At 38.0% G+C, this 15,872-nt stretch overlaps 1 protein-coding gene across 1 annotated transcript; it reads right to left on the reverse strand.

Moving 5' to 3' along the window:
- Positions 1–12,671: 12,671 nt before the first annotated feature.
- LOC109236695 (abscisic acid receptor PYR1-like) lies at positions 12,672–13,831 on the reverse strand. Its single transcript, XM_019402897.1, has one exon. It carries the CDS (start codon positions 13,663–13,665, stop codon positions 12,988–12,990), a length of 678 nt encoding a protein of 225 aa, XP_019258442.1. The 5' UTR covers positions 13,666–13,831; the 3' UTR covers positions 12,672–12,987.
- Between the last annotated feature and the right edge of the window lie 2,041 nt (positions 13,832–15,872).

A 15,872-nucleotide genomic window follows, 5' to 3' on the forward strand; every position in this document is an offset into this window, starting at 1 on the left:
GGAATGTTGAACGATGGTGTTGTAGGTCAAGGTGCAACAAATATGAATGCAATTCCAGCACCTATGGTCTTCACCCAAGAACAATATAACCAAATCCTGAAGATGCTGAACAAAGGTAACAATACTGAAGTAGAAGCAGCAGCTAATGCAGCAGGTATTGTTACTCCCTCTCCTACTAACGATAGGAATGATAAATGGATTGTAGATAGTGGTGCTACAAATCACATGGTGGGAGACAGTGATATGCTCTCCACAGTTACTAAACGTGAGAATCAGAAGGTGTTATTACCCAATGGCAGTATAGTCCTCATTACACACATAGGAAGTTCTGAATTGTTGCAAGGAAGCATTCATAATGTGTTATGTGTCCCTGAATTCAAGTTTAATTTGTTGTCAGTAGCAAAATTAACAAGAGAGCTGAGATGCTTCATGGAATTCTATCCTAACTTTTGTCTAATGCAGAACCTTCACACTGGGAAGGTGAAGGGAATTGGCAGAATGGAAGAAGATCTGTATCACTAGCACTCAAAGAATAAAAGGCCATCATTGTTTGTCCTTTCAGTATTCCTAACAGTACATGATGAGGAGGAGCTATGGCACAAGAGGCTTGGACATGTCTCTGGAAGAATATTAAGACAACTTTCTTTAGTTAGAAGTAACATGAATAAAACTAAGTCTTGTATTGTATGCCCTCTAGCTAAGCAGACAAGAATTCCCTTTCCTATAAGTAATAGTAGAGCTGCAAAGCCATTTGGCTTGGTACATGCAGTTGTCTGGGATCCCTATAGGGTTCCTACTTTTGATGGTTGTAGGTATTTTCTTACTTTGGTGGATGATTGTAGTAGAATGGTATGGGTATTCCTTATACATCTGAAGAGTGATGTTAGTACTGTTCTTAAGGAATTCTTACTGCTTGTACAAACTCAGTTTAATGCATCAATAAAGGTTTTTAGAAGTGATAATGGGACTGAGTTTTTCAATTCCTTCTGCAAAGCTTTGTTTAGTAATGCAGGGATCATACACCAGAGCTCTTGTGTTCATACTCCCCAACAAAATGGGGTGGTTGAATAAAATCATAGGCATATCCTTGAAGTGGCCAGAGCACTTAGATTTCAAGCAGGGTTGCCTTTGAGATTTTGGGGTATTTGTACTGTCAATGTTGTGTATCTCATTAATAGGATACCATCTCCAGTATTGGGAAACAAGTCACCATTTAAAGTTTTCCTTGGCAGACAACCTAACTTGAATCATTTGAGAGTCATAGGCAGCCTATGCTATGCAACAATCACTGGAGCTAACGGGGATAAGTTTGGTCCAAGAGCTGAAGCAGCAGTACACATGGAATATTCTAGCACACAAAAGGGGTACAAGTTATATAGCCTTTCACGCAAGGTATTCTTCATATGCAGAGATGTTGTTTTCAAGGAGGATGTTTTTCCTTTCAAAACATCTAAAACACCAAATGCCTACATGGTTCATGCTTGTCCTGCACCCATGCCACATGCCGATCCACTCTTAGAGTCATTACCTACCCAAGATGATTCAACTATAGTTCAACTCATCTTCTCGAGAACCCAGATTTAGCCCAGAATCATTTCCTGGTATACAAGATACTCCTGAAGCACCCAGTCCAGTACTCTCATCACCTAGACATTTCACACACACCAGCGATTCTGCAACAGATCATACATCACATAATGATCTTCCTGATATTCCTCTCCCATAGCCCAGGAGAACTGCCAGAACTTTTAGACCTCCTGGATGGTTGAATTATTTTGTGCATAGTCCACTACCTAGTGATCATACATCACATAATGATCTTCCTGATATTCCTCTCCCATAGCCCAGGAGAACTGCCAGAACTTTTAGACCTCCTGGATGGTTGAATGATTTTGTGCATAGTCCACTACCTAGTGATCATACTTCAGCTTCCTGCATTTACCCTATGTCTGACTACATGTCTTACACCTCTCTTTCAGCATCCTACCTTGATTCCGTTTGCAATTACTCTGTCATCAAAGAACCTAATTCCTATTCAGAGGCTCTACAAAATGAACACCGGGTCACAGCAATGAAGCAGGAGGTTCAAGCATTGCTTGATAATAACACTTGGTCCTTGGTAGACTTACCTGCTAGTAAGAGGGCCATAAGATGTAAGTGGGTGTACAAGGTGAAATATAATGCTAAGGGAGAGGTAGAAAGGTATAAGTCTCGTTTGGTGGCCAAAGGATACACACAACAGAAGGGATTGGACTACCAGGAGACCTTTTTTCCTATAGTGAAGATGATCACAGTCAGAGATGTTTTATCCATGGCAGCTATGTATGGTTGGCATTCACACCAGATAGATGTCATTAATGCTTTTTCGCAAGGAGATTTGGTGGAAGATGTTTACATGGTGCAGCCTCCAGGTTTTGCTAGACAGGGGGAGTTGTCCAAGGTATGCAAATTACAAAAGTCCCTATATGGACTGAAGTAAGCATCAAGACAGTAGAATTTGAAATTGTCTGAGGCTCTTTTGACCTCTGGGTTCTCCCAGAGTCACTATGATTACTCTCTTTTCACTAAGAAAATTGATGGCCATATTGTGATCATCCTTGTGTATGTGGGTGATCTTCTGATCACTGGTTCTTATGTCTCTCTTATTCAGGCCACAAAGGCATTACTTCAGCATCATTTCAAGATCAATTACTTCAGCATCATTTCAAGATCAAGGACCTAGGAGAGATGAAGTATTTCCTTGGCCTTGAAATAGCTAGAAGTAAAGCTGGGATTTTTGTTTGTCAAAGAAAGTTTACTTTAGACTTAATCTCAGACCTGGGCTTGGCAGGATCTAAGCCTGCAAGTACACCCTTGGAAGTTAATCAAAGAGTCACTAGTGTGGCATATGACAAGGATCTTGCAGCAGCTGATACTACAGAGGTAGATGAGGCAATAGAAGATGCCACAAGTAATCAAAAACTGGTGGGCAAGCTCCTATACCTCACTATGACTAGGCCTGACATAACCTATGCAGTACAAAACTTGAGCCAATTCATGCATTCACCCGAGAAGTCACACATTGAGGCAGCCTTAAGGGTAGTCAAATATCTTAAAAATGCACCTGTTTAGAGATCTTATTGTCTTCTAGACGGTCTAATGAGTTGACAGTATTTTGTGATGTTGATTGGGCTACTTATCCTATGACAATGAAATCAGTCAGTGGTTTTATTGTTAATATTGGAGATTCTTTACTTTCATAGAAGTCGAAGAAACAGAGCACTATATCAAGAAGTTCAGCAGAAGATGAATACAAAAGCATGGGAACAGCAATTGCAGAAGTGGTTTGGCTAGTAGGACTGTTTGGAGAACTGGATCTGTAGATCCAGCTGCTAGTGAAGTTGCTTTGCGACAGTAAAGCAGCCCTTCAGATTACAGCGAACCCAATTTATCATGAACGGACAAAGCACATAGAAATTGGTTGCCATTTCATTAGAGAAAAGATACAAAAGGGATTGATAGAGACGACACATGTGAAATCAGAGTTGCAACTGGCAGACATTTTAACTAAAGATCTTGGTCGAGCTCAGCATGATTTTTTGTTATCCAAGCTAGGAGTGGTCAACTTGTTCACACCATATAGCTTGAGGGGGAGTGTTGAGGGATGCTGAGCTGTATATGAACTGACAAATTAGATAGTTAGTTAGTGCTAATACTAGTAATTAAGGAGTTAGTTATTTTTGTATAGAAAGGATGTACAGTGTATTGTAAAGTGAGTGAGTGAAAATAACAAAATCATTTTCCAGAAGCTTCCTTTTTCCTCTATCTTTTGTCTTCTCTCTTCTTCATCTCTCTCACCAATAACAGAGCTTTCAAGCTCTTAACACTTTCTTAAATATTTAAATAGGTTCACATAAATTAAAACGAAAGGAGTATAAAAGTAGCATTATCGTGCACAATTAGGTTGTGGGGGATATTTTCACGGTTCTACTCGTGATAAAAGCTCTAATCGGCTATCAAGATGAGATATAACTCATAAATTTAAACAACTGGAGTCCTAATACAATATTTGGTCTAAGTTGGGGAGGAAAAGGCTGAATACATAGATAGCCCCTTCAACTTGTCCGAATATTCTACTTAGACGCCTAAACTGAACCCATAACCTATTGAGCACTCGATCTCCACTCACACAATGTCTATTAGACACAAGAAGCTGATGTGGCACAAAGGATGACCTCATCTCTTTTGAGCGTGTGGACTAGTAAAAAAAACTAAAATAGTGTTCTCCTTCACAATGGAAGCCAAACCCAGTATCTACCTCAGCAACCTAACGATGCTCAATTAGCTTCTACCAGAAAACTCCACTCAGTCCACAAAAATTAGCCACGGATTCAGAATACAAAATTAGAATCTACTTTTATTATGCTTTCGCAAATAACATTTTGCTAAGTCTCATAAAACTTAACTAAAAGTTGAAAGAAAATGCAAGACAAAAACTAGAACCATTTGTGATACAGTCAGCAACAAAGACGAGCACATCTTTTCACCCTGCAATCTTTTGAATCACCAAAAATCCAGCGTATCCTCAAATAGAAACGAGCATGCAATTTTCACACCTAACTTAAAGAGGATACCCATCAACAAAGAGAGAAATAATGCTTCTTCGTTTTCCCTTTTGTGGAGGACAAAGGCTGAAAATTCTACTTTTTGAAGTTGGGTAACTAGAAATTAAAAACAAATTGCAGCAAGGGTGTAGGACAATGGTGTTTTTATACTTGAATTCTGCAATTTCTTTACAATATAACCCAATCTATAACAATCGGATCCAAACTAGAGTGCTTCTGGTCCTCCTCTATAAAAGAAATGCAGAAGAGATGCAACGGTGACCTTCCGGAGAAGAAGATCGCCCACCGATCACTAAAAACCTAAGGGTTGTTATTAAAAAATTTTATAAAATAAAGAAATGCGAAATTCAGTACGAATCAGAGACGAGGAAAAAGAATTCTTTGCATTTATTTACAAAATATATTTACAACACCCACGAGGGGCCCTTACACAAAAACAAAGAAACAAAAAAGAGCCTAATCAATTTCGGGGCCACATCCTCGGGAGCAACATCCTCGGGAGTTGTATCTTCGGGAACCTCCTCCTCCTTGGGGACTCCTTCCTTATCTCCCCCGCCCTCAGAACCACTAACGGCATCTTTATCATCGGAAGAAACGAGAAACCTGGCATCGGTTTCCAGCGCCTTTGCTTGGGCTATTTCTTCAGTGAGGTCGAACCCTCGGGCGTGGATTTCTTCGAGAGTCTCCCTCCGGGCCTGGCACTTGGCCAAATCATTACTACATTTTTCCTAGTCGGAGGCCTCCCTCAGCTCCGCTTAAACAGCCTCGGCGTCCCTTAAGTATACGGCAATGGTCTTATCAGTTGTAGCCTTCGTCATCTCAACTTCAGCCTCAGCTCTAGTAAGCTTTGCCTCTAGCTCCTCAATTTTCTTGGACTGGGCCAGATTCTTCACTTTAATGCCTCGGAGTTGAGCTTCAGTCGAGGTCAATTGGGCTAGAACAGCTTCTTTATCGGCAGCAAGTCGATCAATGCTCTCTTTCCATCGGTGGCAATTAGCCTTAACCTGATCGACCTCGCCCCGGAGCTGCCCAACCATCTCCAACTTTTACTGCAACTGAGACATCGAAGTGTTAGCCTCTGTAGTAGGATCAAGAAGACCATACTCTGTTAAAATCACGGGTACCTGCTCATCTAGCTCGACCTCGTTTTTCCAAGCTTTGGCCAAGTGAGCCCGAAGGTCCTTGAGCTCCTCCTCCTTTTGGCTACAAAGGAGCCTCAGGGCCTTCTCTTCACCCGAAGTCTTCCTGAGCTCGGCCTCACATTGGCTCAGCTCGGCCCTGAACTTGATGATGGCCTACACATGAAACAGGAGACACGTTAGTCAAAAGAAGGGAAGGGAAAAGAAAACTACAACAATAAAAGTTAGTGTTTACCCGAGAGAAGAGACATTGAGCCTCTTCAAAGAGGGTGGATTCATCATTAAGGTCAACAACATCGTCAACCCCGGTGAAACAATCCTGAAAAGGATCTTCTTCGAGAACCTTTCTCGGGTCGGGCGTTCCGAGAGCCCGAGCATCCTTTATTGCCTCCTCGGAGTAAGATGGTAGAGAAGGTGAGTGACCCATTGTCACGGCCCCAAGCTCCTCACTCAGGGTGCTCTGATTAGCTTCGGCCCCCTTCAGCACTTGCCCCCTCCGGCATACTTTTTGAAGGAGGGGGAATGATCTCGATCTTTGGAGACTCGAGGGCTTTGCCCGAGTCTTTCTTCGGAGTTCCTTCATCATAAGGCAAGGTCTCAGGTTCGGAGGACTAGACGGCCTCAACTGGTTTCCTAGTTCGGGGCACCAGCGCCGACTCTTCGCCCTCGTTCTCTTCATCTTTCAGATGTTGGATGGTTGAATCCAAATCCACATGGATAAGTTTCCTCATTGGCTTTCGAGTAGGGGCCCCCTCATCTTGGGGATCTTTGGGTTTCGAGGCCCTCTTTCTCTTGTTGTCTTTTCCCGATTTTGGAATCGGGGACTCGGTCCCTTCCCCGAGCGGGGCTGGCCTCATTTTAGAGACAATGCCTGCACAAATAAGCATGAGTAAGACGACATCACCAATAAAAGAAAAATATCAAAAATCTGATAAGAGAACTTACCATGGTGTTTGGCCTCCCATTTGCCCCTCGATAAATCGCGCCATTTGCGCTCGTCGTATGAGGAGGTTGCAGCTAACTTTTGGACCCAGTCCTCGAGGTCAAGGATAGCGTGAGGCATCCAAGCAACAGCTGTAGAAGAGGTAAAGGCATTACGAAACACGAAAGCGGAATATGAGTAGGCATTTGGAAAAGAACGTCACCTACGATTAAAGTTCCATCTCTCCGAGAACGGAATTTTTTCCCTGGGGATGACATCCGAGGTCCTCACTCTAATAAACCAGTTCATCCAGCATTGATCTTTATCTTTATCATTACTAGCAAAGAAGGCCTCTTTTGATCGACGTTGCAGCTTGATGAGCTCTCGAAACAGGTGGGGCCGATACAGCCGAATGAGATGGTTGAGGGTAAATTCTAATCCCTTGGCCTTACTGGAGAAATAGCGTAGCATAATCACGATGCGCCAAAAGGAAGGATGGATCTGCCGAGGGTAACCTTGTACCTTTTGCAGAAATCGATCACTACCAGATCGAGGGGACCCAGCGTGAAAGGGTAAGTGTAAACACTTAAGAACCCCTCCACGTGAGTAGTGATGCTTTCCTCGGGGTTTAAGATCTGTACCACGACCTCGTCTCCCCAACTGCAGTCCTTCTTCATGGCCTTAAGGTACTTCTTCGATATCGAGCTAATATATCGAGATACATGTTCGCATCGGCCCGGGATATCGGGGGGATTTTCAATATTGAAATCTTTCTTTATCACACAAGGGTCGGGAGTGATTCCGTGAAGAGCCGGCGGCGCCACCGATTTGGCCGGCCGGGAAGAAGAAGAAGATGATGCCTTCTCTTTTTGGGGGACTGTTTTGGAAGTTTTGGCCATAGTTTTAAGCCAAGAAATGCAGATGGTAGCGAAGCGTTGTGTTTTCCGGGAGTTTGTCATTTTCTGACACTTAAAGGGGCGGTGGAAGCAGATAATGAGAGAAAGAGATGAAGAGGAAAGGTGATCAGAGTAAATTTAATGAAGAAGTAAAGTTTTTAATTCGTAGAAGGAGCCTCGTATTTATAGATGAGCGGCGACAGTTCGGCAGCGCAAAGTGGCCGACTATTATTGGCATGCATTTAATGTTTTGGGAAAACGAACGGACGGGACGATTCGGTCACTTCGAGCGCCTACGTCATGGGAACAACGTCATCATTAGAGACTCCGAAAAGTCGAGGTTCAAATCGTTTCTTATCATCTTACTCTAAGAAACGCGGGGACTATCTGTATACGATCGGAATCAGGTATGCCCGATTTCCCGGGTTCAAGGGGTCACCTTAAGCCCGAATTCAGGAAAGGTCGAGTTCGAGCCCGATGGACCGGACTCAAGCTCGAAGACAGAGTGCAATGCCCGAGGATCAAAGTACGATGAGTGTCGAAGCCGAGTATGCTCAACCCCGAAATAATGCCGTTATGGATTTGTAACAGAATGAGCAAGATTTTTCCATGTCCCTAAGATCATGGCGTACATCCCGGAACAGATTTGTACGAATCCGTACTAGGCGGTTAGATAGCTATCCCAATAAGATTCTTTACTGTAAATGGAAATGTACCTTATTTAGGGTCCCATATTATATAAAGAGGACCCTGATCATTTGTAAACATCATCTAATCATACGCAAAGAATATACTCTCTACTTTTCGCTCATTGTTCATCAGAATTGTCCTTTAGCTTTATTATTCTTGCTTTATTGTTCTTGATCCATCTCGAGGTCTCTAGGCTCGAGGTCGAGACTGACTTATCTACTGGTTTGGTCTTACTTATTTCTTTCATTTATATGTTGCTCTTCTTGATTATTAATTGGTATTGAACTAAATCACGTATCTTTAAAACCACAAATCAAATTTAATTGTTACTCGTATTTTCGAGGTAAACACATGGCTTGAATTTGAAGGATTGATGTCTTCCTGTAGCTTCTGTGGCTTTGAATTTAATTTGAAGTTGAAACTAAAGAAAAGTGTATTTGAAGTTGAAGTTATACTTGGACATGAATTTCATTTTGGAAAAAAGTTTAAGTTCACCAAGTGAGAATCATTACTTCTATAGTTCTATTTCACTGAATTATTCTTCAAATAGCTTTTCAATTTCAAATCCTCTTATCTCATGTTGAAGTTAAAATAATAAATAAAATTGGGAAATAATCATTAACATACAATAACATTTGAACTTTGAAATAATGAAATGCGCAACTCTCACACCCAAGGCCTCACATTAATTTACAATGTTGAACCCTACTAACCAAAAAAGACCCCACACCATAACATAACCATCTTGAACTGTGTCCCCTGATTGGTTGAGAGTAGCCAATTTTAGTCATTACTTAATTGGTGCATGAAGCTTGAAAGATTGGGGCAATACCCTGTAGGGACAGTTCCATGTGGATTAGTACTATATATATAGATATTTAAAATAAATAAAAGGGACCTTTTCCATTAAAGCAGAAGAGATAACAGAGAACAATTCCTGAAAATTTGTTAGCTCTAGCTTTTAGAGAAAAATACTACTACTAAACTGGTACAGGCGATCAGGATAATAATCCCGGAATAAAGTTTAGAATTAACTTTATTCTATGTTTGATTTGAGGTATTGACGAACCAGAAATAACTTTTACACTGAAATATCGAGATTAGTTATTCCATATAAAAAGTGGGATAACTAAATATTCCACCATTATACCAAACAACCCATTAGAATGTAGAGTGAAGACAAAAGAACATGCACGCTCAGAAATGGGAATCTAGAAAAGGGGAGCCCAAGAAGCCCCAAAAGAAGAAAGGGGGAGATAATTAGAGAAAATGAATTAAAGGTGAGAGCTTGTCCAGAAATAGGAATCTATCTGCTTCTTGCCTGGATGATTTTTTTTTTTTTTTGCAAAACAGAACACGATATTAATGATGGTCAAGTCAACAAGGTGTTTATAATGACAGTCAAAGCAAAAAAGAATAACAAAAGTTTAGAGTCAAAAAATTAATGAAGGAAGTTGACACAGATTTAGTATAGCTTTTACATGCTGCTCAATAAAGAAGCCTTACCCATGTCTGAAAATCCTTAATTTGACATTTCTACTTCATTGTAAAACTTTTATACACCAAATCTTTTCCGAAGAAGAGGTGTGTATTAAATAAGATTGGGAAAAGCTTTTATATGTATAATTTTCCCATGACGTAAGAATATGTCAAAGAGACTTCCTTACAAGTTGGAGAAAAGTATGTATTAATCCTAATATGTCATTTCTCATTGGTTGCTAAGGGAGATGGTCCTTTATAAAGTATTATTCTTACATGCATTGATGATGTTTACTCCTTTTTAACTTGCTTTCTTAAATATAGGCGTGGCCGTCCAGCCGAGCCAAGATAAATTGAATTGAATACAAACCTAACCCAAAAAAACAAAAAACAAAAATGAAAAAGAAGAAAAGTAGGGGGGGGTGTTACTACCAATTATGGAATATGATAGGTAAGGTGCCCATTTTATAATTAAACCAACCAATAAACGAAAAGAACATTTTTGGTGAAGTTTTAACCGACCAATTGATGTTGTCAAGTCAAATTCGGATTAACCAAGCAATAAATTTAAGATAATAAATGCATAAAGGAAAAAGTAAAACCCCTCTTATCTCTATCTAATACTCTCTGTCTTTTCAAGTATGCCAATAGGCAAAGGACAAAGGAACAAGGGAAGGGCATGGGGATTCCCCCATTCTTTATTCCTAACTAACATAAGCCTCCAAAATGAAAGTTGTCCAAACTGCTACTGCCACTCTTCAACCCACTCCCTCCCCTGATTCCAACCTCCCTCTACTTTTGGTATTTTTTTTTTAATTGGATTATAAAACTTTTGATATTTTTGATGTTAAATAGTATTTCGTCCCGTTCATAATAATTGATTTTTTTACCTTTTTATTTTGGTCCAAAATAAGTATTTTTTTCATATAATTAAGAAATTTTTTATCTATTTCTTCAAAATTTACTCTTATTTATATATCCGGATGTGTCAAGGTAACAATATGTAAATTATAATAAGCAACTATCAATAGTTAATTTTGCATGAGTTGATAATTTAAATTTATTTTTTACTGACGTTGTGTAGAAGTTGCTTACGTCAAGATGGCGGATAGCAATTTACTAATTATAGCAAGCCAAATTTGGATATTTGTCTCTGGGCTTTTGAAAACGATACACAAGAATACTCCTTCCGTTTCAATTTATGTGAACCAGTTTGATTGGGCACGAAGTTTTAGAAAAAAGGGAAACTTAAACAAATATCCCAAATAAATCTCAACTTACCAACATCTAGCCATTAGTCATAGACTTACCAAAACTAGCCAACAAAAATTGAAAAATCAAATAATAGGGTTCTTTCTCTCAAAGAATCACATGCAAAAATCACCTTCCATATTTTTAAGCGTGATTAGCAACATTAGATATAAGACGGAAAGGAAATTTCATGGACGGGGTAGCAAATAAGGTGATGAAATAAAAAAATCTATACAATATTCCAAAAATCTAAACAAAAAAGGAACTTTTTCAATGGGTATAGTTGAAATTCATTGATAATATATAGATAAGTCAATATACAAAATTTGAGGAAGATTGGAGGTAATTTGGACTGGTTTTGTATCAAAATTCGTAATTAAATCGAGTTCAAAAAAGTCTTTTGCGACACATGTATCACGCATGTATCACACACACATGTATACATGGATATACATGTGATACACAATTGATACAAATATGATATATATGTGATACACAAATGATACACAGTGTGATACACATATCATTTTTTTTCATGTTCAGCTTTTACTTCAAATTTTCAATTCAAACCACCTCAAAACTTCACCAAATCATCCCAAAACTGAGATTCAAGCTCCTTAAGTTGTGACCAATCTTTTCTAATAACACCCTCAAAACAAAGCAAAACTTTAATATTTTTTGCTACAAATAGCTAATTGGCTAATATTAGTAATATTTTATCAATTGGCCAATTTTTGTAATGAGCTACTTATAAATGGACATAGCTGGTAATTTCCCTAGAAAAAATGAAGACTTTTGGAATTGGTGGTCCTAAACAAGTCAAAAGGGGGGGGGGGGGGGGTAGAGTATTTGGGTGGCTATAAAAGCTTATCATGAAGGGTAGAATTGTAAATTTAAGCTAAATTGTTTCCAAATTTAGAAAGGGTCATTCTTTTTTGAACGGACCAAAAAAGAAATAGGTTCACATAAATTAAAACGGAGGGAGTGCGTGAAAAAAGCACACGGGCTAGCCTATTTTCGGATTGGTAATTGAAAAATAGCCAGCATTTGCAAAGTCATTAAAAAATAGCCACTATTTTGCTGCAACACGAAAAGTCCCAACATAATTTACTGGAGATTGGTGCAGGTGCACATGTGTATGAACTTCAAGCATATTATGCTGAATCTCCAGCACACGGAAAGTTCCAGCATAATATAGTAATATACTGGAGATTTGAGCATCTGTGTATAAACTTCCAGCATATTATACTGGAACTCCAGCACACGGAAAGTTTCAGCATAACATACTGGAGATTTTCAACAATGCTTTCGTTCAGATTTATCTTTACATAAAAAATAGTAAAATTTCAATTACTTTTTAAATTGTGGCTATTTTTCAACTATTACTTATAAATCTTGCTATTTATGAACTTCACCCCCAAAAATACTGAGAGAGATCCAATGATGCGCAGAATCTTGCAATGGCGTTGTATTCATACTCTTTTTTCAAAGTAAAGTAAAAAAGGCAAGTGATTAAGCAAATTTAAATTAATATGGAAACTAGGAAGCAAACGTTGAATCTCCACTACAAAGAGCAATGCAACATATTCAACAATCAACCTTCATCTCCATATTAGTATACGTGTATAACATTCTGTAGATTAGCAAAATGTTATTAATAAGCTGAGGTAGATTAAAATGGAAACTTGGTAAAAAAGAAAACTTTCCATTTCCACTTCAACGACACTTTAATTGAAAAAAGTAAACGGATTTTTTATCTTTCCACAAAATAAAAAAGTTACAGAATACAACATCTTCATCTTAACATTTCTTGATTCTGTACATCACATCGACTAAAATAAACTTGTTTCCATGAACCCTTTAAGAAATAATACATCTTTTCGATAATTTCAAAGAAAAAAAATTCAGAAATAAAGCCAATACCCAAACCCCGGAAAAGAAAGCTAAATGGTAAAGAAAAAAGAAAATTAAGATGAAGAAAAAATAAACCTTGCTGTATCGTCTTTTCAATTATCTGAAACGACACCGTTGCCTCCACGAGCAATAGCTTCAGCGACGGAGCCCAACTTCTGAAGATTCAACTTGACGACAGTATCAGCAAAAAGACGAGTGTCTTCTTCAGTATTCCCTTCAGGCACATCAACAACGTAAGATTCCAAAACAACGGTCGAGATTTTCCCATCGAGTTGTTGATCGAATCCATGTACAGTAGTAACTGACCTGTAATTCCTCAACCTATGTTCCCCACCAATTATACTGAAACCCGTAACGTACTTTTCATCATCCAAAATATCAAGCCTCTCAGTACTCGTATCCGCCGGTAAACCGGAGATGACGTTGACGTAACGCGTGGCACCCACGACGATGGAGAAGTTTTCTCCGACGGAACAGCTCTTGATGAAGTGTTTGTATATCTGGGGTTTGTCGAAGCGGCGGACGACGGACCAGACGATGTGCGGCGGCGCGTGGATGCGTTGTGCGAGTAGGGAAGAGCATTGTGTGGCTGAGTTGACTCGGTAGGTGTGGAACTCAGTGACACTTGATTTTAGCTCATCGAATTCTTCTGGTGTCAAACCGGGTGGAACCGTTAAGTGATGGGTCGTGTTCGATGACCCGTTTGGTTCTTCTTCGTGCTCTTGATGCTGCTGATGAACGTGGGTCGTTGAGCTCTCAGATTGCTCCATTAAATGGAGAGAGAGGTTTGAAATGAAAAAGTTGGAGAAAAAGATAGAGAAAGAGAAAGGGGGAAAGAGATTTTATTTTGTTTACAATCGTAGAGCGATTACAGGTAAAGAGAAAGGCAAATGAAAAAATAAAGTGTTTATTTTATTCTTATTTTAATAAGTGAATAATAGAAGAGATGCAATCACTTTGTTTTTTAATGTCGAAGAGTCCATAACTCTATTAATCGTGTTTGACCAAGCTTTTTATTGACCAAAAATACTTTTTTCTAGCCAAAAGGATATTCAAATATTAAAATCACTAACGTAGAAGAACATTCAAATATTAAAAGATATCAACTCTTTTAAGAAAAAACTGATAAGAATAAAATATATACTATCCTTTTTATTTATTTTAGTGAGAATATTTGTTAATCAATTTACTTTTAAATGAGTAATTCATTTTTCTATTTGAAAAATATCTCATCTTATTTTTAATGTGAAGTCTTTATAGTAGCATAAATGTTATGATATATTTAAGAGTATAAGCTTAAAATTTTTTATAATTATACAAATATTATAAAATATATAAAATTAAATGTACTTGCTTTTCTTAAATTTGATATCAAATTATATTATATTACTTAAACGAAGAAAGTACTACTCCCTTCGTTTCATATTATTTGAGATAGTTTGACTCGGCGCGGAGTTTAAGAAAAAAGAAGAAGACTTTTGAAATTTGTGGTCTTAAAAGCTTAAGGGGTAAAAGGTTCGTGGGGTCATGTCATTTGTGTGGCTGTAAAAGCTTCTCATTAAGGGCAAAAAAGGTAAAATAAAGAGTTTAAAGTTGAATTATTTTCAAATTTAGAAATGTATCATTTGTTTTGGAACAGACTAAAAAGGAAAGTACCTCATCTATATGAAACGGAGGTAGTAGTATATAAAAAGAGATTAGTAAAAGAGAAAATTTAGAGTGTGTAGATATAAATGTAGGGAGTGTAGGAAATGTGTGAAGGTCAAGTAAGTGGGAGGACAGGTTGGTTGCTGCCCTGCTAGGTGGCCCGTGATTGGTTGAAAGGTCAGCTAAAGCTCTTAAGCTGCAAGTCAAGACAAGTTATTTTTTCCTTATTTTGCACAAGTCAATACTGCATTTATTACTCCTTCCGTTCCAATTTATGTGAACCTGTTTGACTGGACAAAAAGTTTAAGAAAAAATAAATACTTTTAGAATTTGTGGTCCTAAACAAGTCAAAAAGGGGTCCAGAGTATTTGTATGGTTATAAAAGCTTCTCATTAAGGGTAGAATTGGAAGTTTAAGTTAAATTGCTTTCAAATTTAGAAAGAGGTCATTCTTTTTGGAACGGACCAAAAAGGAAATAGGTTTACACGGACGGAGTACTATCTATTTTTCTTCTTTTTCGAATGAATCTTTACTTTATTTGTTCTTTTTCTATTTCGTTTACTTTTCGAGTAATTTGATTATTTTTTGACCAAGGTAATGATATTGTAATATGGAATTTTGGATTTATTTTAAACTGTTTTTTTCTTTTTAAAGTTAGAATATAAGTTCATTTCATGGAGTAATGTTTACGCAATATTTGTTTCTCAAATTAGAGAATACATGTGTAATCACGAATAATTTCGCAACTTTTTGTATTAGCTTGATCATAAATACAAGAAAGCAATCTTGTTTAACCCAAAAAATAGTTTTCAAGATCAAAGCAATAATTTTATGTGACGGGCCACAAGCAACCGATTCAATCCGAAAGACATAAAATTTTGTTAATACAACGTGATAGAGAAGTGGGAAATAAATTCAATGACAGATAATATAATAAAAATAAAGTAGAGAAAAAAGAATTCTTATTGAATAATCCTTGATAGGATAATGAGCCGAACAGAGCTTGTAGGGCCGAACTATGGCTAACTCGAGAGCAATATGCTATAAATTACAATGTATAGAATGGTAGAGAAGAAAATTAGATTCCCCCCACATAGTGGTAAAAGTAAGTCTATTTATAGGACTAAATCTAAGTAACCATTCTCCTTGAATTATGTGTCCATTATGAGTATTTACTCAATTCATCCATTACTTTTGAAAGACTTGTAACAGCTATGTAAATGCTGGAATTCCGAAACTGATGAGTTAATTTCGTAACTGATGAGTTAATTCCATAACTGATGAGTTAATTCCGTAACGGATGAGTCAATCCCGTGTCTGTTAAGTCAAT

This window comes from Nicotiana attenuata, unplaced genomic scaffold (assembly GCF_001879085.1).
Source record: "Nicotiana attenuata strain UT unplaced genomic scaffold, NIATTr2, whole genome shotgun sequence".
NCBI lineage: Eukaryota > Viridiplantae > Streptophyta > Magnoliopsida > Solanales > Solanaceae > Nicotiana > Nicotiana attenuata.